The 13,450-nt window shown below is 37.5% G+C and overlaps 1 protein-coding gene across 7 annotated transcripts; it reads right to left on the bottom strand.

Annotated features, from left to right (window-relative positions):
* Positions 1-596: 596 nt before the first annotated feature.
* LOC148725512 (uncharacterized) lies at positions 597-10,958 on the bottom strand. Of its 7 annotated transcripts, none has more exons than XM_088729201.1 (8): positions 10,061-10,958; positions 9,372-9,476; positions 9,218-9,260; positions 5,238-5,567; positions 4,143-4,469; positions 3,379-3,718; positions 2,085-2,203; positions 597-1,641 (listed from the first exon to the last, which is right to left on the bottom strand). In XM_088729201.1, exons 2-7 carry the CDS (start codon positions 9,411-9,413, stop codon positions 2,104-2,106), a joined length of 1,182 nt encoding a protein of 393 aa, XP_088585327.1. In that variant the 5' UTR covers positions 9,414-9,476; positions 10,061-10,958; the 3' UTR covers positions 597-1,641; positions 2,085-2,103. The 7 variants fall into 7 exon arrangements, with proteins under 7 accessions (XP_088585327.1, XP_088585329.1, XP_088585328.1 ...); XM_088729203.1 differs by having other exon boundaries at positions 9,402-9,476; XM_088729202.1 differs by lacking the exon at positions 10,061-10,958 and adding an exon at positions 9,971-9,985.
* Positions 10,959-13,450: the final 2,492 nt, after the last annotated feature.

Genomic DNA, 13,450 nt, shown 5'->3' with positions numbered 1-13,450 from the left:
CTCCCCATCGATTATGCGATTGTCTTTAGAGCTGCCAAGCCTACATGTTTTTGTTCAAATCTCACCCCTAATATCAACGTTGTTATGGTCTTAATAAGTACACTTTATACTTTTCTATCGTTCACCATCGACTTCCCCCCTTTTAAATTACATTCAAAATAAAGGTTATACATAAACTGAAGCCGCATCTGCTTTCTTTGCTACTCATAGTAGTCTAATAGCCTACTTCGCAGAGACCAATAGGAAAAAAGACAAGGAATACAAAATATAACATGTTCTTCAAACTAAACATTTTTTTTGCAGAAACCATCACGAAAGGAGGACCCCCAGCTGAGCTACAACTTCCCTTAAAAATATCATGAAAGAATTTCAAATTTAAGGCTTTTACTGACCATTACTGCATCGTCTGATAGTTCACCGAAATAAATTTCAGCATAGCATTTACTCTTTCACTCCATTTGTTTTGCAACGCATGTGCGTTATGAGATAGGCCAGCAAAATGTCGCAGTTGCAAAAATTATCAGAAGTATAACAGAAAATGAGGTCTCAAAACAAGCTGGTGACCTTAAACTAATAAAATTGAAACCAAAACAATCAATGTTTCACTCTCGTTTTATTTTTGAATAATTTGACTTTGAATATTACGGAGGCAACGGCCAGACATATATAATTTGTTTGTAAATATCCCTCATAATGAATTTCCAACCCTTCTGTACAGCCCACATAGATAAATCATTTACATAATTGATTATCTTAGTAAGGTATCATACCGTGTATGTTCTTGGTGATCCTTTTTTCATCGTGTGTTTTTTAATTTTTTCTTTTCAAACAAGATAATCATAAAGCAAGATTTTCTCAATAAACTCTCGTTAAAATTTAAGAGTATATTTTTATGGGATCAAACGGGTTTTAACGACTGAACAGTGAAGTATTTCACGATTTTTCCCCTTTTTCTTACGAAGAGAAGAACTGGGCAGACACGCGACAAAATTCGTCTGTATTTAACTGAAATCTGCTCCACAACTTATATTGTTGGGATAATTTAGAGGTTTGTACTATCACTCTTGTAAGAGTGGTCGTTTCGTGATTATCATATCCCGGGGGCTTTTAACCCCTCAACTCCCGAAGGTGATGAAGATGGAACTTCTCCTAATTTTATCCAATACATTATCCTGCAAACATGTTATGGGAATAAACTCGTTAATAAGCCGGAAGGCGTTTAATTAGACAAGGAACTTATTTCTACTAACTTGTTGGCGTGGAAATGTGTAACAAATAAAAGGGGGAGTTACCAATCAGATCTTGCAAGTTACGGGGTAAATAACAAGTACTGAATAACATTTTTGGACAAGCTTCGCCAGCTATAACAAATGACGATGAGCCAGAATTTCGGCCGCCGTAAGCGGTCGAGCGACTTCTGAAATTTTTCGGATAGGCGGCTGCGTGAGACTCTCTCGGGTGAGGCTCAGTCTTGGCTCCTTGTTGCTCCCATTGTCACGATATTTAGTCAAACGAAGTTCAAGTTCTGGTGCTCTTAGCCTCGATGAACTTTCAAATTCCTTCGTGGAGTCACTTGAAGACTCTTCATCTATATCTGGGACAACTTGAGCGGGTTCAGTAACTGTGTTAGTAAGATACCTACTGAGACGAAAAATGAAATTTATGAAGGAACTTCTTTTGTAGAAATACTCTCTAACCGGATGAGAAGGGTGGACGAGGAAATGGGGAAGAAGGCCTGGACAAAGAAGGGTTTGAAGATTTTTATAGTACACTTGTAATGCATTCACGTCGGTGCCAAATGTGAAAGTTCATTCAAGGGCGTCAGATAATGTTTTCTTTAGGGGGGAAGGGGGATGGTAACGGAAAGTACTGTTTGTTGGTCGATGCGTTGCAAAAATTAATGGTTCAGTCGCTTTCCAATCTTCTGAAGTACATAATTTGGTGAGCTCCCCTTCATCAAGGCACAATAAAACTACAATCACTCTGGACACTCAAGTTAGTTGTTGCTCTTACAGCACGATGAAAAGTGATTCCTTTATGTAACTGATCTACATAAAGCAATGAACTATTGTTACTTGACTCACCATGCTGTCATGGTGTTTCTCAGAAATCCAAAACACCGGAGGCTGTAAGTCTCTTTTGAGGATCTAACATTAGCAGCAGACCTATCAGTGTCTTGGTGTTATCAGACACACGCCCGTCACTGATAGGGAATTGAAAGGGAAAATGTAAGTGGCTACTGAATCAATTTGTTGAGCACTAGTTTCAAGACATGCATGAAATAACTTCATCTTTAACCCTTTGACACCACAAGTGATATCTATTTAAATTCTCCCATCAATACCCAGTTGATAAATTATCTAGATTGAATGAAACGATCACTTAAATAATATTAGTGCGAAAACTGCGGAGTGTAAAATTTAATAAGTTCACTTTACGTTAACAAAAGCAAGTTCTTAGAGTCTTAAAGCCTCTGCGTTATTCACATGGTCACAGACCTCGTAAGTGTACCAAACGAGTTAGTTGAGCTGTTATAAATTTTTGTTATTACTTATGAAAATAACGAGGATTTTTTTTTTATGTTCTTTAATGTTCCTGCTCCTTGGTGGTGTTTTAATAATTAAGCGGAAGGGTATTGGGCTTTGATAGGAATGTTAATTGGAGAAACCCAGCCGTGTTAGCGTGGAATGCTTTTCCTCCTTTTATAGCGTGCTGAAAGAAAAATTAAACACAACACTATAAAAAAAAAAAAAATAAATAAAATAAAAAAATTAAACAAAATGAAATATGAAAGCATTGAGTGAAAAAAAAAATTAGTGCATGGAACATCGAGGATGGAGATTATTATCGTTGATGCATGTTAAAAGCATAAAAAATGAGATCATAAATTATAATAATTATGCTTGGCTAGACAAATGCCCACCTTCAAGAGAAGGAAAAAAAAAAACGAGATAACAAGATAAGGGAAAATCAATCGATTATGCAGTTGAATATAACAGCCAGCTGAAAAAAGACTTTTGATTATAAAGAACTGAAGCACTTCAGGGTCTTCCGTGGAGGGCTGAAGAGGAATTACGTTCGTCTGTTTGTTTGTTGACCATATTGCAAGTCAGCTTTTCTAGTACAAATATCAATTTAGTTACTAACATAATGCGGACCTGTTTCAAATGCTTTAATATAACACTTAAGATCAAACGTTTTCGATGAAAAACGCGAAAAAAATTTATAATTTTGGCATATCAAACTTATCCCATATAAAGCTGAACATTTGCCTAAATTGGTCCCAGGCCCCCATATTACGCACCTGACATGCGCAGTTAATTAAATATGCAAAGAGCGCCAATTTTCAAAAATGTGAAAGGGATGCAGCTGGCTTACCTCTCGCCGTTCATATCTTTTGGGCTGAATTTCCCCACAAACGTACCATTTTCAGACTTCTTCGGAGGTGAGGTTCCACCACGCTGCCAGTTGTAGTTGTATCTATCCATCATGTAATCAGGAGGCGGGGTCTTGATGGGGCCGGATATGAATGGATCAACTTCCGGTAGCATTTTCCGTTCAACCGTTCCATACGCGTTTAATTTCGGCAACTCCTTGACGTGTAAATGTTGCTTGTTTTCATTGTGGCGATAGTAGATGAAAATACCAATGATAATTACGAGGACTAGTGCACCAGCAGCGCTGGCAAAAAACACTGTAATATAGTCAGACCCGTGATCTGAAAAGCAGGGCGCAAATTATAAGTGTGTTTTTTTCAGCTGCGATAATCAGGCATTTGATCAATCTGAATCACAAGCAAATATTACTTTCATCGGAGATCTCTGTGAAAAAGCAACTTGAATAAATGAAACTTCGATACAATCAAAAGAATTCAGCTTTCCAAGGACGAAATAGGGAAAATTCACCGCTAATTGCAAAGATTTTGCATTGATCTCAGTTATGTAGAGTGAGTTCATTCGCCGAAAATCTAGGCAACAGCGCAGACCCTAGTTTAATTTATTTTGTCCATTCTCGCTTTCTGTTCTTGACTATAATTTCACATGTTGGAGGTTTATATGATAGGCTAATAAACAAACGAATATACTTGTTCTCTTTTCACCCTTATATAGGGTTGTTACCGAACCTTAGACGCTCTTATATACCTTGTACGAACAATAGCCACACAAACAGTGCACCTGCGATCCCAAGTGATCTGGCGTTAGTATCAGAAAAAGAGCCAACCTCCCCCACAGAAGAAGTGTCCTTGGTGTTAGGGCTGATGATTTTCGGGATGTTCTCGTCCGTCGGTGTTGACGTGGTCAGTGGAATGGAGCTGGAGGGAGAGAGGAAGGTTGCTGTTGGAGATATCGCCATCGATACCGATGAGGAACTGACCAGTGAAGAGGTTGGAGCCGATAAAATGCTCGTTGATGTGGTTTCCGTGCTTTTTGGTAGGTTTAAGAGCGGCTTTCTCAGTCGTCTATATAGCTCTTTAAGAAAAAAGTACATAATAATCAAAAGAATATCTTTGGACAAGACAGTTTGTTGGAATAAAGTAAATTCTACCCAATTCACGCCTCAAGCTTTGAAACAATCTAAAATTGGCATCGCGCTGAAATGGTAAAATGCCAATTATTAAAAACTGGATCATTGGATAATGCAATTCAAGACTTTTTATTAGCTTAGCCATTATGGTATATGAGCCAATAAACCATAATCTAATATCTGTACATTGTAACATCCGGTCTCTTCAAACAAGATAAAGTCGAGAAGATTTGTCTAATATCTTGGGGGCGCTTTTTGTAATAAAACAATTATTCCACTCGCGCTTGTTGGATATGAGATGATTATAGCTAACTCGGCGCTACACGCCTCGTTGGCTATCTATCATTTCATATCCAACGCACGCTCGTGGAATAATTGTTAAGTATTTTCCACGATGTTCAGCAGAGACAGCCTCTGAAGTTGAGACTCTTTTTACCTCACAGTCACGTGGGTTGCCCACCGTCCTTTTCTAACACTTTGAACGAGGGAATGAGCTGGTGTTTGCTGCATGTTTACATACAATGTTGTAATTTTTTTAATCTAAAGATTCAAAAACGTAGGTAACCCTTAGTTTATCTGTTCCACTATGATACAGACACAGCTGGAGGGATAAAGTTTAGACTTTTCTCATTTCTCAGCTGATTTTTTCTTAAAATGGTATATGGGTAAAAACGACGGTTTTCAGCAGCTTCACGAAAATTGCTACTACTTACTACACGTATAAACCAAGCTCAAATACAAATGCTTGTGCTTCTTCTGTGGACAAGGATCTCCGAAGAGTGCAGCATTAATTTTGACCCTACACTTGTTTCTCCTTCCACATAAGGTTTTAAATTTGACTGTGACGTCAGTTTCACCACACTTGAAATTCTTGTCATTATTTTGTCCATTGTAGGGGCACAACACGTGACCAGTATCTGTTCGTCCATAGAATGCAGAATAGATATGCAGCCCTAAGCCTGCGTTAGCGCAATGAGTCATGAAGTGTTCTCCGTCACATGCTATTTCGGTTTTCAAATCTGCAAGCTCTAGGAAGGAACTTGCTGAAAAATAAAGAAACTTTGATTACCATTAGAGTTCTGGGTTTGATTGAAAAGGGTCAATGTCTTGGCTTAAATTCACTCAATGCGATGAAATACGAATTATCAGTCAAAGTTCAGGTTAGGTACGTAAGCATCTTAAGATGGAGCAGAAGCTTATAACTTAAGTCATAAGCCTCTGGATGGAGACGGTATTATCTACTGTGGAACCTTGAACCAAAAGACTATTTCCAAAACTTTCTATTAAGCAATCGTTAATCTTTTTTTCTTTTCACAGGAGTTGATTTAAAAATAAAAGATAATAGCAAAGAAAACCTTGACCTCCTCTAAACGTGTTAAGGTTGAAGAATCCCAATTTGTTGAACGCAGTCGTTTCATGAAGTCTTGGTCCATCTATCAGAATATTACTTGAGGCTTTCAATAGTCCTTTTTACAGTTGTGGGCTTGGTGGCCAAGCCTTTGAACAGGAGTGAGGCTTAGGGTGACCTTGTTATGAGAGATGTTGCTGCTTTTCAAATGCAAATTACTTTGTTATCATGCTAACTAGATACAGGTCTCTATCACAACAGTGTCACCCTTAGCCTCACTCCTGTTCAAAGGCTTGGCCACCAAGCCCACAACTGTAAAAGAGACTATTTCTTGGGCGGCTTTACGTCACGTGCATTGAATTCCGGTAACAGGGATAGAGTGAACCCTTGTGCAGCAACAAAGTTGGATCGTCGACTACCTCTCAAGAGATTCAATGAAATAATTGACAGAATAGATGGGGTTATTGTTGTGTATGAAATGTAAAAGGGTCATTTATAATGATAAAGAAAAAACCATATCGCTGTTTCTACCCTTTCGAAGTTATTAAAAATTGGATCGTCTGTGAATTGCTTCAGGCGTGTAAAATAGCTAAATACGGAGAAGATATCGTTTATTGCAGTGTTAATCTAATAATGCTTGTAAACCTGGGACAGAAATTTACCTTGATCGGAGGTGAGTTTTCCTTTTCTAAGTTTTGTGATATGATTATCGTTTAATATTTGTCCCACTGAGGCAGAATATAGGGTCCTATCTCTCATTTATCCTTCTACCGATACAACTGCGCATGTTCAGTTGATCCAACTTTAATAGAGGTTTATCACGTAATATTCCTACTAATCGCTTGCAAAAATAAAGAGAATTACGTTTGATATTTTTTTAACTGACTCGTATACTTTGCAAGCAATCTACGTTATACTAAATCCACTATAGTAGGTCCGCCAAGCTCATTCCTTCTTAAATCAATAAAACTATCTGATAATCGATCAATGTCGGAGAAATAAAAAAGCAGTGGGAGTAGTAAAAATAATAAAACTAAAGACTTCAGTAGAACATTTTTAAAGCTTGATAATTCATTCAGTTAAAGCTGAGTTCTCAAAAATCACCTCTCTCTAGGATTCAAGTCTTTAGCGAGATTTCCATTTTTCCATCGCTCTGTTGTTTAGTTTTGTAGTTTCTTGAATGAATTTTTCCTTTTGTTTTTTATAACCTGTCCTAGTTTTCTTCATTTTTTTGCGGAATTCAAAAAATACATTTAGAAAACGTACGGAGACCAATTCAAACCCGCGATGACTTGTACCTATTCTGTTTGATTCTTTTCTTTTCTTAAAGCAAGTTGTGCTTTCAAATTCCTATTTGAAAGGAGATTTATCTCCCTCCACTAGTACCGTATGGATGCTAATACATTGACACTGATCAAAGACAATTTTTATCTAATAACTTAACTAAACGAGGACACTTCCCTTACCAGGTTTGTCTTCCGACAACATTACTACAGTGAGAGAAATTGTTTCTACTAATCATGATATCACGACTTTAAAAACAACTCTTATTTTCAGGACTTTGTGTCTCTTCTCGAAGACTCAATGTTTAATTTAAATCCGAAAAACATTATCCACTGATGACCGATTTCTCACGTCGCATCTGTACACTTCTTTTCTTCTTTAATACTGAAACATTAAGAAAATTTGTTCTCTTTTTGCCCACACTAAGAAATATACTTTCTGTTTCATACTGAACTATGCAATTTGATTAAATTCTGTGAAGGTAAGTGGTTTGATTTACACGAATCTTTTAAAAAAATTCTAAAACAAAACTATCGCAGCTCTTTCCTTCCCTGTTTTGAAAATGAACGAAGAAAACTAGTGAAATCTAGACAAAATAGTGTTAATTTAATAACATGTCATTCTTACAAAACTGCAATGTAACAATGAAGCCTTAATCAATAAAAATCCTTCCTTGAGATCGAGGTAAAATCGCAGTTGTTTACCAAACAATGTTGCGAGATTAAGACATAATCTACTTTCCACCACGATGCGAACTTACTAGCACTACAACACCACTAACGAGAATAAAACTTAGAACATTCTAAATACGACGATTTTCCAAATGTAAGAAATTAAAATATACTCTATATCGAGCAAGTGTTTCTTTAAAGATAACATGCATTGAGAAATAAATATTTCGACTTAAAAAAAAAAAAATTAATGTCACATTCCAGTTTTTTTCTCAACAAGTTTATTTCGTATTTTAGTTGTCTACCTTTGAGGAAGCTTGATATCTGGATAAAAAGCATTATTGTACGTAAAGTTTTTAATTCTCAGGAAGCAAATAAGAAAACATTTCGGAGAGCGCGCATCTGTAGAGTTTCCACAAGCAATGAAATTAATTTCCCAAATTACCCAAAGAGCTGTACTTTATGAGAACATAGCATCCAATTTGGAATCGGTCGCAGCTGAACAAAGCGGAAGACAAACTCAAAATTGAAATGTATCATAGACATTCACGCATTCGTCGTGTGGTTTTTTCACTAAGATTAACTTCAATCCTATTGGTCAACACAAACGAACACTAGAATTTCTCAGCTGGGCGTTCTTGAAGCGTGGTGCAAATTACTCCGCCTTTTAAAGAAAACAAGATTTTTTAAAATGATTGAAGCAAAAATAGCTTACATGAACTAAATCTCAATTTCTTAGAAGCCCACAAAGCTGCGACGATATCGTTGAGGAAACTCTCGGAGCTGCCTATGTCGGTACCCAATCAGCAGCTCATGCGGTTGAATCGTAAACATACAAGATTAAACGTGACGGGATTTCTTTGAGTCTAAATTAAACGTTTTCATTGGTGATAATAAGTGACAAACCACGAACTGAGCTTAAAATTCAATGGTATAACACCTTGGAACCAAAGAATGCCGCCAGGCATAATTTTCAAAGAAGCTCAGTGAAAGAGACATCTCGGTGGTCGTCGCTTGAGATAATTTCGAAAATTTTCAGCAATATTAGCGCTCGAACAAAAAGGGAACAATTACATATCAACATCTGATATCGCTGAACTCGCGTCTTAATATTTGTTTAAGGTCTCATATCTTTGTCGATCGAACAAAATGCTATTGAAAGTGTCCATTTCAGAGCCCAGCCCTGTAAGAGCTGTTTACACTTTGAATGAAGTCTCAAACTCTTTCTTCGGATATGACCCCTTCGAAAGATTAATCCGGCTGTCTGCCACGATAAATCATTATGAGATTTTACTTTCGACGCACAAGCTGTAAACAAAGAGCATATATAGCAGTAGAATAATAAATCAAATTATGATAAAGAATGAGAAAAAAAAACTGTAGAGTTTACCTCCACAATGAGGAAAAAAATCAGTGAGAAGCAGTTGAAAGACCTAGTATAAAAGACAAGAACGTGTAAATTCTTAACAGCATAATCACTGCTGATTCGTGTTCGGCTTAAAAACAGTTCGCAAGTAACTGTACGCAAATTACAGTTCACTTACCAATTTCAAAACAACTGCTTTGTACAATACCTCAGAAGCCATTTCACTGACATGTAGAAATTCCAACCATATCACCTTTGAATTCGCGCTAAAACGAATTCTACCCTGGGTAAGAGCGAAGTTAAAGAATTAAAATGTGGGTGAAATATCAAGCAGAGTATAAGTCCCCCTCAGTTTTCTGCTAATATATCTTCATACGTCGTTGCCGCGGGGGTTTTGTTGAACCAGTGTTCACCGCACCACCTGTCTTAGCGCTGCAGACAATGCACAAATCTCACGTCAGAATTTTAATCAGCAAAGGTTTCAACTAAACCCAAATGATAACAAAGCGAGACATAGAGAAAAAAATCCTAATGAAGGCAGCAAAAAGTTAACGAATTAAAAGCGCCCTCCAAGCGGGTTATTTAGCAAAGAGCGTGTGTTTTTATGAGTATGCTTCATTAGAAAACAGTGTGCAAACTAAGGCGCGTCCGATGTTATCGAACACGGGATGAAGTCAGAACGGCTACTCGCAGAAAAATGGATTAATCTTCTCAAATTAATAAGTAAAATCTTATTTAAGGCTTCACTGTTCAGAAATTAAAAAAAGGGATTTATACCCAAGCATTCTGCGATGACGCCTTTAAAAATAAACATCTTGATTTCTCTATGAACCTTGTACCAAATCAATATTTCAGCTTAATGCTTACCTGCAGGAGAAAAACGTCTGTTAATCAACGATGAAGTTAAAGAAAAAAATATCTGCCAGTTCAACTGATTTTTGCCAAAGAGCACAGAAACCCAGTGCTATTTATCTGCAAATAATAATGTAATTATAGATATTGATCAATCGTGGAGGTAACTTCCTTCTTTGTAGCATAGTCTTCCCATGTCAATGTTAGCATTAGCAATTTTCTTGTTCTCCTATATCTTTTAATTAAACGTCAACGAGTGACCATACTTTCATCTCACGACATTTGTATTAATTTGGAAACAATTACTAAATTTGACTGCTCCTTGACTTGAACAATCCGTCATTATTTACGAAAACTTTATTCCTTTGTAAGTGTTCTTAGTTTTTTATCTTTAATCTAGATTGCCGATCTAAAGTTGTGAGACCAACGTTTATTTTACAACCTCCGGTTTGTCATTTGAAGACAGCTTGGCGAGAAACGACGCGAGACGTGCGGCCATTGAAACCTTTACTGTTAGTAATACAGTTGATCTTTATCTTTGTTGCCTCTTCTCCACTTTTTGGTCTGTGAGATACAATGCAATATATGAAGTTCATATATTGTGTACTGCGGTATTAGATACATATGATGCACGATCCTCGCAGTAGATAGCGCTATTTAAGCAATAGTGAAAATCAGACCTGAAAAAATCAGGCCTGTACGGGATTCGAACCACTGACCTCTGCGATACTAGTGCAGCGCTCTACCAATTGAGCTAACAAGCCAACTGGGAGCAGGCCGTTAAGTTGATTCGTAATAAACCCGTGAAAGTGATAAATGAGATACAATGCAATATATGAAGTTCATATATTGTGTACTGCGGTATTAGATACATATGATGCACGATCCTCGCAGTAGATAGCGCTATTTAAGCAATAGTGAAAATCAGACCTGAAAAAATCAGGCCTGTACGGGATTCGAACCACTGACCTCTGCAATACTAGTGCAGCGCTCTACCAATTGAGCTAACAAGCCAACTGGGAGCAGGCCGTTAAGTTGATTCGTAATAAACCCGTGAAAGTGATAAATGAGATACAATGCAATATATGAAGTTCATATATTGTGTACTGCGGTATTAGATACATATGATGCACGATCCTCGCAGTAGATAGCGCTATTTAAGCAATAGTGAAAATCAGACCTGAAAAAATCAGGCCTGTACGGGATTCGAACCACTGACCTCTGCGATACTAGTGCAGCGCTCTACCAATTGAGCTAACAAGCCAACTGGGAGCAGGCCGTTAAGTTGATTCGTAATAAACCCGTGAAAGTGATAAATGAGATACAATGCAATATATGAAGTTCATATATTGTGTACTGCGGTATTAGATACATATGATGCACGATCCTCGCAGTAGATAGCGCTATATTGCATTGTATCTCATTTATCACTTTCACGGGTTTATTACGAATCAACTTAACGGCCTGCTCCCAGTTGGCTTGTTAGCTCAATTGGTAGAGCGCTGCACTAGTATCGCAGAGGTCAGTGGTTCGAATCCCGTACAGGCCTGATTTTTTTCAGGTCTGATTTTCGCTATTGCTTAAATAGCGCTATCTACTGCGAGGATCGTGCATCATATGTATTTTTGGTCTCTGTACGAAGTATGAACGGGGTAAATTTCCATTCCTTTCAAAATGGCAAAAATAGGGCTCAAATCATTTTGACTCACACTGTTTTTCATTGTCTCAATCAGAGCTGCATAAATTTCCTATCCTAGTTCAATCAAAAAGGGAAAAAACTAACATTCCACTCAGAGTTATTTTTGGCTAAAATCGCGGTTATCCGAAGTACATTAAGCCAAGAAGATTAAATAATTGCCTGAATAACACAGCATGGTAATTCGCTTGTTTTAATCAATGCTCTCTACGGAAGTCGGTAAGACAATTAAAGAAAATTATGCAGTAAGAAGTTGAGTTCGTAGACTAATTTCCTACCCATATTTCAACGCAACTCAACTCTGTATCAAATTACTCAAGTTTAAAGATCAGTGATTTTTCAAGAACACACTGACTCTTTGTTCAGTCTACTTGAAAGTCTTTACCTCTTTCTTTCATTCTACCTCGCATTTCATTTTTCTAATTTTTGTTTGAATTCGAGTCTCGTTTGATAGATATATAATCCCACGCAATCCTTGCGTAATTTTTTCTATTCGAACTCAGTTCAGTCCAACGAAAAAGCAACACGTATTTCTGATCCCAATTGGCTCGTTGTAGGCCTATTACACTCAATACCTCAGTGGTTATTAGTGGTATAAAAAAGGTTTTTGAATTAAACTAGAAACCAGCCTCATCAATCTTCCAAATTGATTAAGATGACGTCACACGCCGCTAAGGTTTCCTCCAAGAAAATACTCACACAAGCGAGTTCATTGAATTGCTTATCTAAGTTCCCGCTATCTCCTCCCCTGAAGGCAAAGCAGGTTCATCCCCACCTTTACCAGTCTTCAATTATTTCCACTCATTAGCTTCAACGAGCGATCCACATTTTGAATCTATGATTGCAAGCTTTTCTTTCGCCTCAACGCGGGGCAAATGTAACTCAATGGTCAAATTATTTGCCTCAACGGGCAGAGATTTTGACTCAACCATCAAATTTAACGCCTGAATGGGCGAAGAATATTTTGAATGATTTGCCTGTGGTACCGAAGTCGCTTTCGACGCAAAGCAGGTTAGCTTCACACCTTCCTCTCTTTTCTCCCTAGACCTGCAAGCTGCAGTCGGCAGTTTACTCCGAATGAAAGCATTTTTGCCTAACACTTCATTGCTGAATGCACTGAGAAAAAAAATGATCTCCATGAAGTAGGACTTGATCGATATCTTGGCACCTCCATTCGCGAATCGGAAAAAATTGCTCACATAATAGAGCAGCCAAACACATAAATATCTCAGTCTTGTCTTCCTCGAGAGTCAGCACTAAAAACCGTTCATGACCTTGATTAATACTTCCGCAGGCAATTAAAGACATCTATTTTAAAAAACTCAACTTGTTTATCGTGTCCTTGATTTCTAGCAGAGCGGGGCAGCTGTACACAGCTATTTCTCGAAATCGTTCGACATATCTCCACATGTATTTTACGTGATATCATCACAAGCACCCCAGATATAAAAACCGCAATTGACTGCGCATGTCTCCAAACTTACATCCGACAAAGTTTGCCTTTTTCGCGCTATTGTTTAAAAGAGGCTGCTGCCTCGCTAGGGCTCGCTAGCAATAAGGCTTTGCATACCCTTAGCTTCACGGTACGTGACTTTAAAGAAATGTTTCGAATGCTTGATCTCTATCGCTTCCTGATCCTTCAAACTTCAATTGATATTTTATCGAGCTTTTCAATTACAATTTAGTTTTATCAAGTTGAAGTGAGTGGA

The sequence above is a fragment of the Stylophora pistillata genome, chromosome 8, assembly GCF_964205215.1.
Source record: "Stylophora pistillata chromosome 8, jaStyPist1.2, whole genome shotgun sequence".
Classification (NCBI taxonomy): domain Eukaryota; kingdom Metazoa; phylum Cnidaria; class Anthozoa; order Scleractinia; family Pocilloporidae; genus Stylophora; species Stylophora pistillata.
The sequence above is the reverse complement of the archived record's forward strand: the minus strand, read 5'-3'. Positions and strand labels throughout refer to the sequence as shown.

Bases quoted from the DNA above. Each gene is read 5' to 3' on its own strand.
- LOC148725512 (XM_088729201.1), bottom strand. From the start codon at position 9,413: ATGGCTTCTGAGGTATTGTACAAAGCAGTTGTTTTGAAATTG. The intron at 9,261-9,371 runs GTAAGTGAACTG...CTTTTATACTAG, and splicing joins AAGCAGTTGTTTTGAAATTG to GTCTTTCAACTGCTTCTCAC. The intron at 3,719-4,142 runs GTATATAAGAGC...CCTGCTTTTCAG, and splicing joins GTGGCTATTGTTCGTACAAG to ATCACGGGTCTGACTATATT.